The 16,529-nt window shown below is 42.1% G+C and overlaps 1 protein-coding gene across 1 annotated transcript in view; it reads right to left on the bottom strand.

Annotated features, from left to right (window-relative positions):
• cspg4 (chondroitin sulfate proteoglycan 4) overlaps positions 1–16,529 on the bottom strand; it is a 115,622-nt gene that overhangs the window by 15,279 nt on the left and 83,814 nt on the right. The window contains exons 4-8 of the mRNA XM_021564725.2: positions 15,853–16,323; positions 7,970–8,146; positions 5,355–5,553; positions 2,968–3,099; positions 1,264–1,424 (exon numbers count right to left, since the gene is read on the bottom strand). Coding sequence (XP_021420400.2) covers positions 1,264–1,424; positions 2,968–3,099; positions 5,355–5,553; positions 7,970–8,146; positions 15,853–16,323 — 1,140 coding nt within the window. The remainder of the gene's footprint in view (positions 1–1,263; positions 1,425–2,967; positions 3,100–5,354; positions 5,554–7,969; positions 8,147–15,852; positions 16,324–16,529) is intronic.

Raw genomic sequence — 16,529 nt, 5'->3', positions numbered from 1 at the left:
CAATAATAAAAAGAGACTTGCTTGGGCCAAGAAACATGAGTGATGGACATTAGACCGGTGGAAACTTGTCCTTTGGTCAAGAGTCCAAATTTGAGATTTTTGGTTCCAACTGCCTTGGCTTTGAGACGCGTGTGGGTGAATGGATGATCTCTGCATGTGTATTTCTCACCATAAAGCATGGCAGAGGAGGTGTTATGGCGTGGGGGGCTTTGCTGGTGACACTGTAATTTACTTACAATTCAAGGCACAGTTAACCAGCATGGCTACCACAGCATTCTGCAGCGATACGCCATCCCATCTCGTTTGAGCTTAGCGGGACTATCATTCAATGACCCAACACACCTCCAGGCTGTGTAAGGGCTATTGTACAAAGGAGAGTGATGGAGTGCTGCATCAGATGACATGGCCTCCACAATCTCCCCGACTTCAAACCAATTGAGATGGTTTGGACCGCAGAGTGAAGTAAAAGCAGCCAACAAGTGCTAAGCATATGTGGGAACTCCTTCAAGACTGTTGGAAAAGCATTCCAGGTGAATCTGGTTGAGAGAACGCCAAGAGTGTGCAAAGCCGTCATGTCAAAGGGTGGCTATTTGAAGAATCTCAAATATAAAATATATGATTTGTTAAACACTTTTTGTTTACATGATTCCAAATGTGTTTTTTCATAGTTTTGATGTCTTCACTATTATTGTACAATGTAGAAAATAGCAAAAAATAAAGAAAATCTCTTGAATGAGTAGGTGTTCTTAAACTTTTGACCGGTAGTGTAAATTCACTGAAAACCCACACTAACACATATTAACAGTATTGCACTTTTCATGTAGCCTAATTTTGGCCAGCTAATACCCTAACCACTGATCAAGCAACATTATGGAGTAAACATTTAAATCCTGTTGCTGCAAGTTTATTTTGCTGTGTCAGTACTGGTCAAATTAAGATCCTACATTGGATGCATGTACTGTATGTAATATTTTCCTTAGCTTCCCTTTATTTTTCCCATCAACTTATACATAAATATGGAACATAGCTTCCTGCTGACATGATCAGGGCCGTTGACATTGGCTTGTCTCTTACAGCATTAGCTAAGTATTGGTTTCCAAACTCATCCTAAATTGAAAACCAGATGCACTGACTGGACACTTTTCCCACAGGCCAGGGAAGTAAATGTCTTATCCATTCATTGGAATGTTCTTAAAATAGAAGATGGAACAATGGAAATGAAATTATAATAATTCTCAGTCATCTGGAGATCCTCTGTCTTACATCTGATTGAGAGAAGCGTGTGATCTCTTCAAACTGGTTCCTGTCGTTGGCTAAGATCAGTCTTCCCAGGCGAGGAGGCCTGACCAATGAGAAGCTTATCTCATCTCCATCCTCATTGGTCACTGCCTTCAAAATGGCACTGGTGATGGCATGTCTTGTTCCTGTAAAATTGTAAAAATGGTACAGGTTCACTATAAGTGAATATAATGCAGGATATAAAACACATGCCCTGTCATTGTAGCTCTTAGCTTCTTCTCATTGACACCTTTTAAGCCTTTAAGGCCAGACATTCCAATAGCTCAGACACCAGTAGGATTGTCAAACGTTTGCCTGCCGATAGTACTTACTTAGCACCTCTGAACAGTGTTGGCAGTCAATCTCTTTTGTGTTCACACAGCAAAGACTTTGAAGTCGTCAGCCACTCAGCCTTGTTAAAATACACCAAACCAGAAGGTGGCAGTAGGGTTGTTTGGCAATACGTGTCCATGTGTGTTGCTTAGTTTATGGTGTAGATTCCCATGTTAGCTAGCTAACTGTGCTAATGTTGCTATTTTGTAGAAAGCCCTTGTTGATACTAGCCAGATGGCCACAGCTAGATAACTACTTAGCAAGATGACCAATAAACAATTTAATTCACTCTCCATAATCCCATAATGCCAGCACCAGCCCATAGCCAACTGTTTACCTATCTAGCTAATGTTAGCATATTCGCTAGCTAGCACATCTTAGCTAGTTAGCTAAGGACACTCCACTAAAATGGCAGCTAACACCGGCAGCTGTTTCATGGAAACTAATCCATTGTAATTTAATTATAATGTCAATACTAGCTACAGTGGTTAGTTAGCTTGGAGGAAGTATTCAGTGTTGTGAGCATTACCATCCCATAGCCTACATTGCATATGAAGTGTGACTGGCTCATGACATTTAACTGTGGATGTATGAAGAAAATGCAATTTTTCCCCCATTTTGTTGTCACTCTTGCTTGCTCCCCATCTGGGGGTTCATGCGCTCTGATTGGCTCAAAGTGAAGTTGTTGGCCACTGACGAGCATTGCCAGGTTCGCCACTACCGGGTTGGTACTAATGATGGGAAAATAAACCTTCATGAAGAGTTTAGCATTTCCCGCGAATTGTGTCAAAAATAGGTTCATTACTTGAAGCTTTAATCAACACTGTGTATATTAGTGGCACCTGCTGGTCAAAAGAACAGCAAATTATTATAGATGGCGTTGCACACGCTGTAGCACATGTGCAGTGTAGCCTTTTTGTCTTCTACCGAAACCAATATCAAACCAATCAGGTGGTTGATCATTGATCACGTGCTTCTGATAGTGATACAAGCATCGGCATACCGTTTAGAGATTTCGACGCATGAGAAAAAAATAGGCAGTCTCGACAGTGAGATTCTCGGTGTGTTTCATGCCTAAGTGTGGAATGTCAAAATGTTGTGATTTAAAGAGGGGAAAAAGGGGATTAGAAGGGAAAACAAAGCTAAACATTACACATCCTCAATTGTATTCATTGTAGGCTACAAAATACCCATGGAACTATTTTTCTGATATTGAGGCCTATTTGTTATCCAATCAACAAAACAAAAAACAAAGCCATGCTGAGACAATTTGAAATGGCCATTATTTGTTCATCATAAATGTCTGGTTAAATTGGGTTCACTACTTCATGACCCAGCATGCTTTTGGTAGCTCACCTGGAAAGATCTTTAGCTCCTCCCCGGTTTCCATGGTGATGGTGAGCTGTCTAGCTGTAACGACAAAGCGGTAGAGAGGCGAGGTGTGCTCTCCATCTGTCACGGTAAAACTGAAGCCTCCAGACTCCAGACCTGAAAGAACAGTTCAGAATAGTAGGTGGCATAGGTTGACCATCAGTCAAAGATAAAGCTTACAAAGCCTAGGGAGCTAAAAAAAAAAGACATGAGCTGGTCGCACACCCAGAATAATAGCTTGTTTGGAGGTGGTGACTAACGGCAAGTAAACTATCAAAATAAAGAAAGTAGCACACTCCATGTATAATCTCCCAGAAATGTAATGGGTATTTACCAACTTTTCGGCATCACTGTGCCTTCCTCAGGGTAATGTCATGAATACTTGAACCAGGTTATGTAGACACACAGTGCAATTAGTGTAACCAATGACAATGGTGAGGGGTATGTCATAATGATTGAGTTCATTCAAATGAATTAGTGAAACTGTTAAAAAAGAGTATATGGCAAATTAAATATATTACACTATTGTTATCATATAGAAACAATGGAATATTGTACAACATATTAGCATCAACATACATTATTGTTTAATTCAATTTCACATAATTTTGTATTTCATTTTTGTTACATGTAACCTTTTGGTTCAACCTTAATATATAATGAGCATCCTCAACAGGGGGAACATATTAGGTGTATGCTAATAAACTGTAAATAATTGTTCAATTTATAAGACTTGTTCATAAAGGAACATTTGTTCATAAGAAGGCCCTGAGATCAAAGTCAATATTCAGACCACTAGGGGTCAATGTTTTTAGATAGGATATCCAGTAAGCCTCCCTTGTAGTAGTAGGATCTCGATGTGACCTCCTTTCCTTGGTAGAGCAACATGCTCAATGCCTGTGTATTTAAGGGATGAGATGGGATGGTTAGCTTCAACAAAGTGAGCTGCTACTTGATAGCCAATGTTCTTACACCTGATTGAGCTGCAGGGTTCAGCTATGTGTTATAATTATCTTTTCGTTTGTCCTACGTAGGCTTTTCCACATGAACAGGTGATGAGATAGATTACTCCCTTGGTCTTGCATGAGATGATACCTCTAACAGGGATCTTTCAACCTGTATGTGGGTGTCTGAAGATAGATGTTTTTAAAGTGCTATTGCACTGTGCGCAGCATGAGCCACATTTGTAGTTCCCATTTGGGATAGGTGTCAAGAGTGTCTAAGTGGGCTCAGGGGGCAGGTCAGATCTCACCAAACTATCTCCAATATTGCGACCACGCTTATAGACCACCAGTGGGGGTTCCTTGAAGAGCTGTGCGATTTTTTTTTGTCTGATTGCAGAATTTGCCAGTGCTTTTTCAGGATTGCTTTCATTTTCTCCGAACCCTTGGTGTACTTAGTGCAAAAGACGGTTGCGTTGTTTTTCTGGAAAGCCAAGAACATTGGCTATCAAGTAGCAGCTCACTTTGTTGAAGCTAACCATCCCATCTCCTCCCTTAAATACACAGGCATTGTGCATGTTGTTCTACCAAGGAAAGGAGGTCACATCGAGATCCTACTACTACAAGGGAGGCTTACTGGATATCCTATCTAAAAACATTGACCCCTAGTGGTCTGAATATTGACTTTGATCTCAGGGCCTTCTTATGTACAAATGTTCCTTTATGAACAAGTCTTATAAATAGTATTTTTTTCTTTACAGCTTATTAGCGTACACCTAATATGTTCCCCCTGTTGACGATGCTCATTATACATTAAGGTTGAACCAAAAGATTACATGTAACAAAAATGAAATACGAAATTATTATGTGAATTTGAATGAAACAATAATGTATGTTGATGCTAATATGATGTACAATATTCCATTATGTTTCTATATGATAACAATAGCGTAATATATTTAATATGCCATATACTCTTTTTTAACAGTTTCACTAATTCATTTGAATGAACTTAATCATTATGACACACCCCTCACTACTGTCATTGGTTACACTAATTGCACTGTGTCTACAAAACCTGGTTCAAGTATTCATGCCATTACCCTGAGGAAGGCACAGTGATGCCGAAACGTTGGTAAATACCCATTCAATTGTTGGGAGATTGTACATGGAGTGTGAGACTTTCTTAATTTTGCTATTTTAAAGCCTTGGGAGCTAACACAGTTTTTCAGGTCTTAGACAAGGTATACCAATTGCATCCTTAAAAAGAAAAGAAAGAGCTGCACACTCTAGTAGCTCCGATGAAATCATTTATTTACCAACATTTCGACAAAGATTGATTCATCAGCCTGAAAGTGAATTTGTGGCCAGTAAGTCAATTGGGGTCAGTGAGATAGCTGAGGCTGTAGGTAGAAGCTCAAACAGCCTTACCTTCATGGATAAAGATGACTTCCCCATTGTTAATTTGTGCCTGTGTGAAGTTCTGAATTTCTTTGTCAGGTTCCACCTTTAGAGCCACCAACCCATTGATGGTTGACTCGATGGAATAAACCAACTCATTGATGGGGGTGTCTGCATCTTCTGTATTCAACATGCTGGTGGTGATGTCCGATTCCTCTCCAGCTAAAACCTGAGAGAGAAGCCCAGAGAATAGAGCTTGGTCTTGGTTAAGGAAAGGGATACATCTCCATTAACTTTTGGTGAGTCTATTTTCAAAAAAGCATATGTAAAACAAGATGTGCATTATATTCAAAAGTTAAGTTTAGAATGTTTATCATACCCATTGTGACATATTCAACCAGCAACTATGAGAATGTTTCAACTACTTTTAATAGATATGTATGAGCATACTAGTTGAGTTTTATATACCCCAAAAATGATATTGTATGTAGGCCTCCATATACTTGTATGTACTCTATGGACAATGTAAATTGACGATTGCTGCAAATGCAGCCTGTGCTCTGCCAAGCCTATTCTTTCTTACTGCTGTCTGGTGGTAGTACTGCGTAGGGTGGCAGGTAGCCTAGCGGTTATAGCATTTGGCCAGTAACTAAAAGGTTGCTGGTTAAAATACCTGAGCTGACTAGGTGAAAAATGTGTCCCTTGAGCAGAGTACTTAACTAATTTGCTCCAGGGTTGCTGTACTACTATGGTTGACCCAGTAAAACAACACATTTCATTGCACCTATCCAGTGTACGTGACAATAAAGTTAATATGTTTTGGGGGGTGTGTACACCATGAAATTATTAGTTATTCCATTAACTTTCCACTAGATGGCAACATTGCATCACTATCACCCAAGAAATTTCCCTGAGTCATTTTGGCAAGTTATATCTAAATTGGGCTGGAAATGGATTGTTTGTATAACAATCAATGGAGTTTTCTCCTCAGGAAGAAGGGTTGCAAATTTAACTTGATCTGACAAAACGGATGTCTCATTTCTTTTGAAGCCAACAATATGATTCAATGTGTCAATGTTTTAATTGTATCCGTCTCCAAATCCCAGTAAAGAGAGAGGGAGAGAGAAAGTGAGATTAAATGAGAGAGAGGGAGAGAGAAAGCGAGATTAAATGAGAGAGAGAGAGAGATTAGAGCAAAAGAGAGGGAGAGGAGAGAGAAAGATAGACGGAGTGAGAGAAAATATCCTAATAGAAGACAGCTGTAGCAAGGGCCTGGCCAACAGGATCTATGGCAATCAGAGTCATGACCGGACCATCTTGTTCGTTATGCCTGATCATTTGCTGTAGGTCACTATGCTCACATTTCCTGCCTTAAAATCAGAAGCAGTTCTAGGGAAGCTAAGGAGAGAATTCACAGGAGGAGCTAGAGCTGGTATGAATGAACACTAGGCCTGCATGCGGACAGAGAGACATATCATTATATTACATTTTGTGGCCGTGCGAGAGACTGGCTGGTTCCTTGGCATCACCAAAAGCCTGAGGTCTTGTCATCTCAGTTTTCCCAAAATACGGGTTACCGTGGATACGCCGAACCACAGGCCAGAGTGAACAAAGCTGAATGACACACTCGGTTTCCAGTTGTATGTGAGAGGATTATAGCTTTTTCCAGCCATTTTGTGTCTCTACAGTAAAATCTGCATTCAGAATTTTTGAAACACTTAGGCCGTGTTCGAATACTCATATTTCCGTTCTAAATAGTAGGTACTTTGGATATGTGAAAAAATGACTTTTTATTGAAATGTTGAAAATTTAGTATGCTTTAAATGCCAGAATGTCATACTCATTTAGTAGACTTCACTACACAATATTGAGGAAATAATTGTCTTTCAAGACCCACGTGTGTCTGACAACAGCTGATAATCAGTTGAGGGGACGCGCTGTGCCAAAATAAACGAATGGTGGGAATCAACGGAAATGCGCATTAGATGACTCATTCTCCGTAGGATTTGCCTAGTATGTTGATATTTGTTGCATACTGCATTCGTTTTACTAAACAGTATGTTCTAAATAGTATCTAGCACGATTAGTACACAGTATGCAGTTTAAGTGAGTAGTAGGCAAGTCAGATTTAAGACATGGCCTTACTGTTTGCTTTCAAGAATTGACGGGTAATACAATATATCCATGACTGAAATTGGTAATGAACCTTAGGCGTAAAAGGGTTACCAATATAAAGTGTTGCCAGATGTGTATTACTTAATTAAGGTATTCATTATCAAGTACATTAATTAGTAAGATGTTTACAAACCAATTCTGTCCTTAATAACTAGTGGCAATGTATAAATCACTTATGAATATAGTTAATTAGCTATTAAGTTGTTTTCAGGCAACCCACTGAGAAGGCTTATCAAAACATAAATGATAGCATAGATGAACAAACAATAAACAAACAAACAAACACTTAACTTCTGACAAGTATAATGGATTTTGAGTGTCCTAAATTTGTGCACTAAACTGGAGCATAAAACAAATGCGTTTGTATTGGTTCTGGTGAAATACAGTACACTGCAATTAAAAGGAGTTTGCACTCATCAAATATATAGGTATCAGCAGTCGACTGTTGTGGTAAACCGACAGCTCAGTACCTCCAGTCCTGTGTTGCATGTCAGTTTAGGTGCCTCATCGTTGACCGGGAAGACGGTGACAGTGAAGGTAACAGGAAGGCTGCGGCGCTCTATCTCATAGGCTGAGGCAGAGAGTGTGAAATTGTCCTCGCCACTTTCCGTGCTGTCATGTAAGTAGTAGATGTGTCCAAGTTTCACCTGTAGAGAACAAAAGGGGCCGTGGGGGTCACACAGACTAGTCAGTTCTCCTGTCACACAATAGTGGTAGGCAAACAGAATTGGCAGAAGTCTCAAGCAAAGCTATAATAGCTCCTGTGTCTAGGAATGTTTAGTCAAAATTTGGCAACCTTTGGGCAAAACATTTTGGACTAAGGTGATAATTCAAGATGTTGATCACTATCTTATCATGTTGGAAGTTTGTTACACTCAAACAAAAAGCAATTATTAATGTGTGTAAAATATATCATGCACATGTTTCGGAGATGGATGGATCAAGAATATTCTATCAAGGTCTTCATATCCCAGTATTTTGGAGTCCAGAGGACAGACAGACAATGGATCACTGTGTCTTTCTCTCCCTCTACTGATCAATAACATAGGTGACCCGTTTCAGGAAACTAGGCGTACATTATGTCGCAAGTCACAACTTTGTTTTTAATCAAAATGCCTTCTGGAACATGTGAACTTTCATGCGCCTTAATAACAAACTTGTATGCCATCTGTAAATACAAATACAATTGTTAAATTACGAGCCTTGTTGGTTAAGCCACAGAAAAAGTCAGCAACCTTCCCACTTGCCATGATTGGCTGAGATAATGAGTGGGCTGGACATGCCGAGAGAGGAGTTCGGATTGGTCTGCCATATAGAAGCTTCTGTCTATTTGAGCTGGTGAGTCTGTGTTGGTAATCCTGTCAAATGCGGCTTTAAAAAAATGTATTGTGTAGTGGAGCTGTGTAAGGGTTGCTCTCCACTTTCTGGAGGATTGCGTTTTCAAATCAGTGGCGCGAGAGTATGATAGCTAAAGAGATGGAGAAAACACCTGTCTCCGGATTACATCTTCAAACTAAGGGTAAGATAGTCTAGCTAGCTACATGTTCAGATGTTACACAATTCTCATTTAGACATAAAGTGGTTTCATTTCAAGCTCAAGTGTACTGTTAGCTAGCAAGCATTAGCTGGCTGGCTCCCTAGTGTGTGACATTATTCATATCCCAGAGCCGTTTGCTTTGCTAGTTAGAGCCTAATGTTAGCTAGCTAACATTGGACCTGGCTGGTTAGTTCCCAGCAGATTCATGCATGATAGTAACAACATGATTTGGCACTATGTTCATTGTTGTTTAACTAGCTAACGTTAGCTGGCTGGCTCTTTATCTAACATTACATTACGTGTGGGATCTTACACATTGTTTACCTAGCTAGGTTCATCGTTTACTTAGCTATGTACAACACCCATTAAATATGGCCGGTGTCAGTAAACGTCAGCAGAAAAAGTAATGAAATTATTGCCAGCAGAGCTGGTTAGGCTGTTTTCATGTTATCAAGAGGTTAACAAATCGGCCAGAGCGTCAAGTGTGCATTCTGAACGCTCCAAAAGCGAAACGAGATGGGTGGGGCTAAAGCTTAGGAGGGTGTGAACAATGCTGAATGGGTGTAGACAAAGAAGAGCTCTTCACTAGATACCAAAACGTTCAAAGGCCAAAAGTGAATTTACAGGTTTATCAACTTTCAAAGCATAATTACTTTCCCATTGTTCCTCAAAAATGCAGTGTATGACATACCATTTTGTAGCTCTAAGTCTACCATTATCCAATATAAAAAATACAATTTCAAATTTTTCTACATAAGACCAAATCCAGGTGGTGAGTCACATAGGCTACATATTAAAGTGTAGGCCACTTCGTCAGACGATCTTGATGTTCTGATATGCAAATACACAGGTGAGGTATAGTAAGACAATACTCTAACAAGCACTCCGTATTCACGGTCTCAGAGTAGGAGTGCTGATCACGGATCCGTTTTGCTTTTTAAATCACAATACCTAAATAAGACCGGGGGACCTGATCCTAAATCAGCACCCCTACTCTAAGAATACAATCCTACAGTCCAACTGTTTGTGAATACCGGCCCTGAGCATTTTAGGAAATGCATACAGAAGCATTGTTTCCAATTAATGGGTAGGACTTCCTATTTAGGCTACATGCAGGGGAGCATGACTTGGTGGTGAGAGGGGCCTGCTGCACCACAACTGTAGTAGGGAGATTCGAATTGATCCGAGATGGAAGCCAACTAACTGGAAAAACACTTGGTTTCATTACTGATCGGAGAAAGTGAGCGGGAAAATCAGCCTCTGCTCAAGGACAAAAAACAATGAATGGCTCTTGTTCGACATGTGGCCGTCACATTGTTCCATGCTGAGATACAATGTGGTGTTGTGATGTTTTTATTTGGGACAGTCATTCAACTTTACCACAGTATGTGGAAGAGCTTTGCTAATCCAGGATAGTGCTTGTACAGCATCAAACGGGTCAATGCTTGGCTGCTGTGTGTGTGTGTGTGTGTGTGCATGGTGGTGTGGTGTGTTTGTGTATGCATGCGTGGATGTGATTTTAATGAGAGCTTCGATCAGATGGAGGCTCCATGTTTATAGAAGCAACACCATTCCTGATGAAACTCCTCTCTCTGCACCTGGTTGAGCTTGTTTACATACTTCCTGTGCCGAGAGAGATGGCAGCCTCGCTTCGCGTTCCTTTTTTTACGTGTTATTTCTTACATTGGTACCCCAGGTAATCTTAGGTTTTATTACATACGGTCGGCAGAAACTACTGGATATAAGAGCAACGTCAACTCACCATCATTACGACCAGTAATACGACTTTCCCGAAGCGGATCCTCTGTTTTGCCCACCACCCAGGACAATGGATCGGATCCCAGCCAGCAAACCAAAACAACGGCGCCGTAAAAGGGGCAGACGAAGCTGTCTTCTGGTCAGGCTCCGGAGATGGGCATATCGCACACCGCTCCCGAGCATACTACTCGCCAATGTCCAGTCTCTTGACAACAAGGTTGATGAAATCCGAGCAAGGGTAGCATTCCAGAGAGACATAAGAGAGTGCCTCACGGAAACATGGCTCACTCGAGACACGCTATCGGAGTCGGTACAGCCAGCTGGTTTCTTCACGCATCGTGCCGACAGAAACGAGCATCTTTCTGGTAAGAAGAGGGTCGGGGGTGTATGACTTATGATTAATGAGGCGTGGTGAGATCATAACAACATACAGGAACTCAAGTCCTTCTGTTCACCTGAATTAGAATTCCTCACAATCAAATGTCGACCGCATTATCTACCAAGAGAATTCTCTTCGATTATAATCACAGCAGCATATATTCCCCCCCAAGCAGACACATCGATGGCCCTGAACTAACTTAATTTGACTCTATGTAAACTGGAAACCACATATCCTGAGGCTGCATTCATTGTAGTTGGGGATTTTAACAAGGCTAATCTGAAAACAAGACTCCCTAAATTATATCAGCATATCGATTGTGCTACCAGGGTTGGTAAAACCCTGGATCATTGTTATTCTAACTTCCGCGATGCATATAAGGCCCTCCCCCACCCTCCTTTCAGAAAAGCAGACCACGCCTCAATTTTGTTGCTCCCTGCCTATAGACAGAGACTAAAACAGGAAGCTCCCACACTCAGGTCTGTTCAACGCTGGTCCGACCAATCTGATTCCACGCTTCAAGATTGCTTTGATCACGTGGATTGGGATATGTTCCGCATTGCATCAAACAACAACATTGACGAATACGCTGATTCATTCAGTGAGTTTATTAGCAAGTGCATTGGCGATGTCGTACCCACAGCAACTATTAAAACATTCCCAAACCAGGAACCATCGATTGATTGCAGCTTTCGCGCGAAACTGAAAGCGCGTACCACTGCTTTTAACCAGGACAAGGTGACCGGAAACATGACCGAATACAAACAGTGTAGCTATTCCCTCCGCGAGGCAATCAAACAAGCTAAGCGTCAGTATAGAGACAAAGTAGAGTCGCAATTCAACAGCTCGGACACAAGAGGTATGTGGCAGGGTCTACAGTCAATCACGGATTACAAAAAGAAAACCAGCCCCGTCGCGGACCAGGATGTCTTGCTCCCAGACAGACTAAACAACTTCTTTGTTCGCTTTGAGGACAATACAGTGCCACTGACACGGCCCGCTACCAAAACCTGCGGACTCTCCGTCACTGCAGCCGATGTGAGTAAAACATTTAACCGTGTTAACCCTCGCAAGGCTGCCGGCCCAGACGGCATCCCCAGCCGCGTCCTCAGAGCATGTGCAGACCAGCTGGCTGGTGTGTTTACGGACATATTCAATCAATCCTTATCCCAGTCTGCTGTTCCCACATGCTTCAAGAGGGCCACTATTGTTCCTGTTCCCAAGAAAACTAAGGTAACTGAGCTAAACGACTACCGCCCCGTAGCACTCACTTCCGTCATCATGAAGTGCTTTGAGAGACTAGTCAAGGACCATATCACCTCCACCCTACCTGACACCCTAGACCCACTCCAATTTGCTTACCGCCCCAATAGGTCCACAGACGACACAAGCACACTGCACACTGCCCTAACCCATCTGGACAAGAGAAATACCTATGTGAGAATGCTGTTCATCGACCACAGCTCAGCATTTAACACCATAGTAACCTCCAAACTCATCATCAAGCTCGAGACCCTAGGTCTTGACCCCGCCCTGTGCAACTGGGTCCTGACGGGCCGCCCCCAGGTGGTGAGGGTAGGTAATAACATCTCCACCCCAATGATCCTCAAAACTGGGGCCCCACAAGGGTGCGTTCTGAGCCCTCTCCTGTACTCCCTGTTCACCCACGACTGCGTGGCCATGCACGCCACCAACTCAATCATCAAGTTTGCATACGACACTACAGTGGTAGGCTTGATTACCAACAACGACGAGATGGCCTACAGGGAGGAGGTGAGGGCCCTCGGAGTGTGGTGTCAGGAAAATAACCTCACACTCAAAGTCAACAAAACAAAGGAGATGATCGTGGACTTCAGGAAACAGCTGAGGGAGTACCCCCCTATCCACATCGATGGGACAGTAGTGGAGAGGGTTGTAATTTTATAGTTCCTCGGCGTACACATCACGGACAAACTGAATTGGTCCACCCAAACAGACAGAGTGGTGAAGAAAGCGCAGCAGCGCCTCTTCAACCTCAGGAGGCTGAAGAAATTTGGCTTGTCACCAAAAACACTCACAAACTTTTACAGATGCACAATCGAGAGCATCCTGTCGGGCTGTATCACCGCCAGGTACGGCATATGCTCCGCCAACATCCGTAGGGCTCTCCAGAGGGTAGTGAGGTCTGCACAACGCATCACCGGGGGCAATCTACCTGCCCTTCAGGACACCTACACCACCCGATGTCACAGGAAGGCCATAAAGATCATCAAGGACAACAACCACCCGAGCCACTGCCTGTTCACCCCGCTATCATCCAGAAGGTGAGGTCAGTACAGGTGCATCAAAGCAGGGACCGAGAGACTGAAAAACAGCTTCTATCTCAAGGCCATCAGACTGTTAAACAGCCACCATTAACATTGAGTGGCTGCTGCCAACATACTGACTCAACTCCAACCACTTTAATAATGGAAAAATTGATGTAAAAAAGTATCACTAGCCACTTTAAACAATGCCACTTAATATAATGTTTACATACCCTACATTACTCATCTCAAATGTATATACTGTACTCGATACCATCTACTGCATCTTTCCTATGCCATTCTGTATCATCACTCATTCATATATTTGTATGTACATATTCTTCATCCCTTTACACTTGTGTGAGTATAAGGTAGTTGTTGTGAAATTGTTAGGTTAGATTACTTGTTGGTTATTACTGCATTGTCGGAATTAGAAGCACAAGCATTTCGCTACACTCGCATTAACATCTGCTAACCATGTGTATGTGACAAATATAATTTGATTTGATTTGTTTATCGTACCTTTGGTAGTCTAGAATGTTCCACTTCCAAGCCAGTTTGTTTACAAAGCTCTAAACATCACAACAAAAGTCAATATAGTGGTTCCTCTAGAAAAGTGATGAACACACCCTTCATCATGTAATGTACTATGTTCCTATGTTACAATACTACTTACTGTATGTTCTGTTCCTACGTTATATGTGCAGTACATGCAAGTACCTTTTGCCATTCTTGTGGCCTCTTTAATTCATACTTATGATGACTACCAGTCTATAATGAGAAGTGCCAACCACTTCAGCTACAGGAGTAAAGCTCCCTCACTCTCATTTTCTCCACTGCATCTCCTACATGCAGTAAGCTACAATACTCTGACATAACCTCACAAACTTCCCCTGCGTGACGAAGAGTTTATCACGAAAATGTCTTTACGCAGCAATTAAGCCAATATGAGTTTCGCTGAGTAGTGGGCCCTGAGCATGAAAAGAACCACTGCTCCCACATGAGTGAGTCAAGAAATTCCAAATCATGTCCAATAATCAGTCCAAGCATAACCATCTTTAATTTACAAACAATTATGCTCTGGTTCTAATCCTGCCTCAACCGAGTCAGTCTGCAGATTTACTTCTAAATGTGGTACTCATTTGGAGAAGTGTTGTGTTTTGTCCTCTAAACTTTTTTTGGTCGTCCTTGCATAAGAGGAAAAAAACTCACTGACTATGTACAGAGAGAGTGCACACAAAAATACACCGATTCAGAGAGAAAACGTGTCCAGGATGGCAGACGATTATGTCAAAGTTTTCAAAGTTTTCCCCCCACTCCTCTAAAAATCCAAATCAGATTAACCTGAATCATGGCTATGCTCTTGTCCCAGTTGAATTGAAACACATAGTGGGGTCTTTCAGAAAGTCTGTCTGGGAGCAAAGCGAGGGAGGGCTGTGTGCACATGCCTTATTATAGGAATATATGGGCAAGTTTATTTTGGCTTCGGGCTGCCGAACATCACCGTCAGTTTTTCCACAACCCTTTCAGAAGAGTAGTGTATGAGTGAGGAGAAGAGCTGAGCTATACACGTAGCAGGCTAGCCTTAAGTGGAGTGACTCACAAGCTCCACTAGGCTCCCTGGTACATACAGAATGCATGAGGCTTTTCCACCACAAGTGACCACTCATGTCTCCTTTTCATTCTTTCCAAGTGCTAGGCCTCAGGACCACATGGTTGGAGACTAGACAACTCACAGTCTCACATACTGTAGTTTCTATCTAATACTATGGACAGAATCATAAAACAGCAGAGAAGCAATGCACAGAATAGTGATCAGCTACTGTGAAAAGAGTTACTGAGCAAACAACAGCAAAGTGAACTTAGTGTGGCCTTGGTTGTCTTCGCGAACAACCAGCAAGATCAAAGTCAGGGAAGGTGGATATTATTCTGTGAGCATCTTGTAATTAAGACAGAAAATGCTATGGTGCATATAAATGATATGGCTTGTGGTCTGGTGGGACTCGGTTTGTTTCCAAACAAGTCAAAACGGATAAGTCAAACTCCATTTTCAATTAAACTAATGAATCCCTTTTTGTGTTATATTTTCTCATGGTTCCTTCTTTTCAGAAAGATTAACAAACATAACACTTCAAATGTGGGGAGAGAGAGTAGCTCAATTCCTGGCATCTAAATAGAAATGTTATGTTTTTTAAATCCTTGATCATTTGAATTTGAATAAATATACTGTCTTTATCACAGGGGGTGACACATACCAGAGTTCACCTCTTAACAGTTGATATGGATATCTGTGTACGTTTAAATTAGCTAATGAACTAAATCAATCAATCAATCCATCAACAAACCAACCACCCCCCTACCCCCTCCAAAACGAAACCTATGAAAAGCACTCACCTCCTCCCAGGTAAAGAAGTTGAGCTCTTGTTCGTCACCATCCAAGTAGCGGATATCCCCATGCTGCGGTGGCTCCTCTACGACGAAGTCCACGTTGACCGCACTGTAGAATGGGTGAGAAATATTCAGGAGCTCAGTGGTAAGGGCCATCCCACCGCCCTCCCTGACACTGAAGTTGAGGGCCTGGATGGGGATGAGGCGAGGCACAATGTCCACCATCATCCGGAGGTCATCCACGGTGGTGAACCCGTTGCTGACGTCAGCCGCGAAGGCGTCACTGCCCTGGATGGAGGCAGAGACATAGAGGATGCGCCCCCTGTTGACATCCTCCTGGGTGAAGGAGTGTATGTAGTCGAGGCTGGGCGCAGCCGTACTGTCCGAGTGGTTGGTCAGCATGACCACGTGGCCCAGACGAGGAGGCTCCTTGATGGTGAACACCATCTCAGAGGGCAGGATGTCTGCTTGTTCTACCTGGGGGGAGAATGTTGGGAGACCAGGTTCAGATTCACTTTCAAGTATTGACTAACTAAATGGTTGTACTTACATGGTTGTAGAACACCTATGTAATAGCTATGCATTTACATGGTAATTACATGGACAGGTGCAGTGTGTGACTATGTTGTGAGTAGCCTACACATTGTTACATAGTACTTACAACTTACAATTTACCATGTAAA

Source organism: Oncorhynchus mykiss, chromosome 2, assembly GCF_013265735.2.
Source record: "Oncorhynchus mykiss isolate Arlee chromosome 2, USDA_OmykA_1.1, whole genome shotgun sequence".
Lineage (NCBI taxonomy): Eukaryota > Metazoa > Chordata > Actinopteri > Salmoniformes > Salmonidae > Oncorhynchus > Oncorhynchus mykiss.
This window is presented reverse-complemented; position numbering and strand designations above follow the sequence as displayed.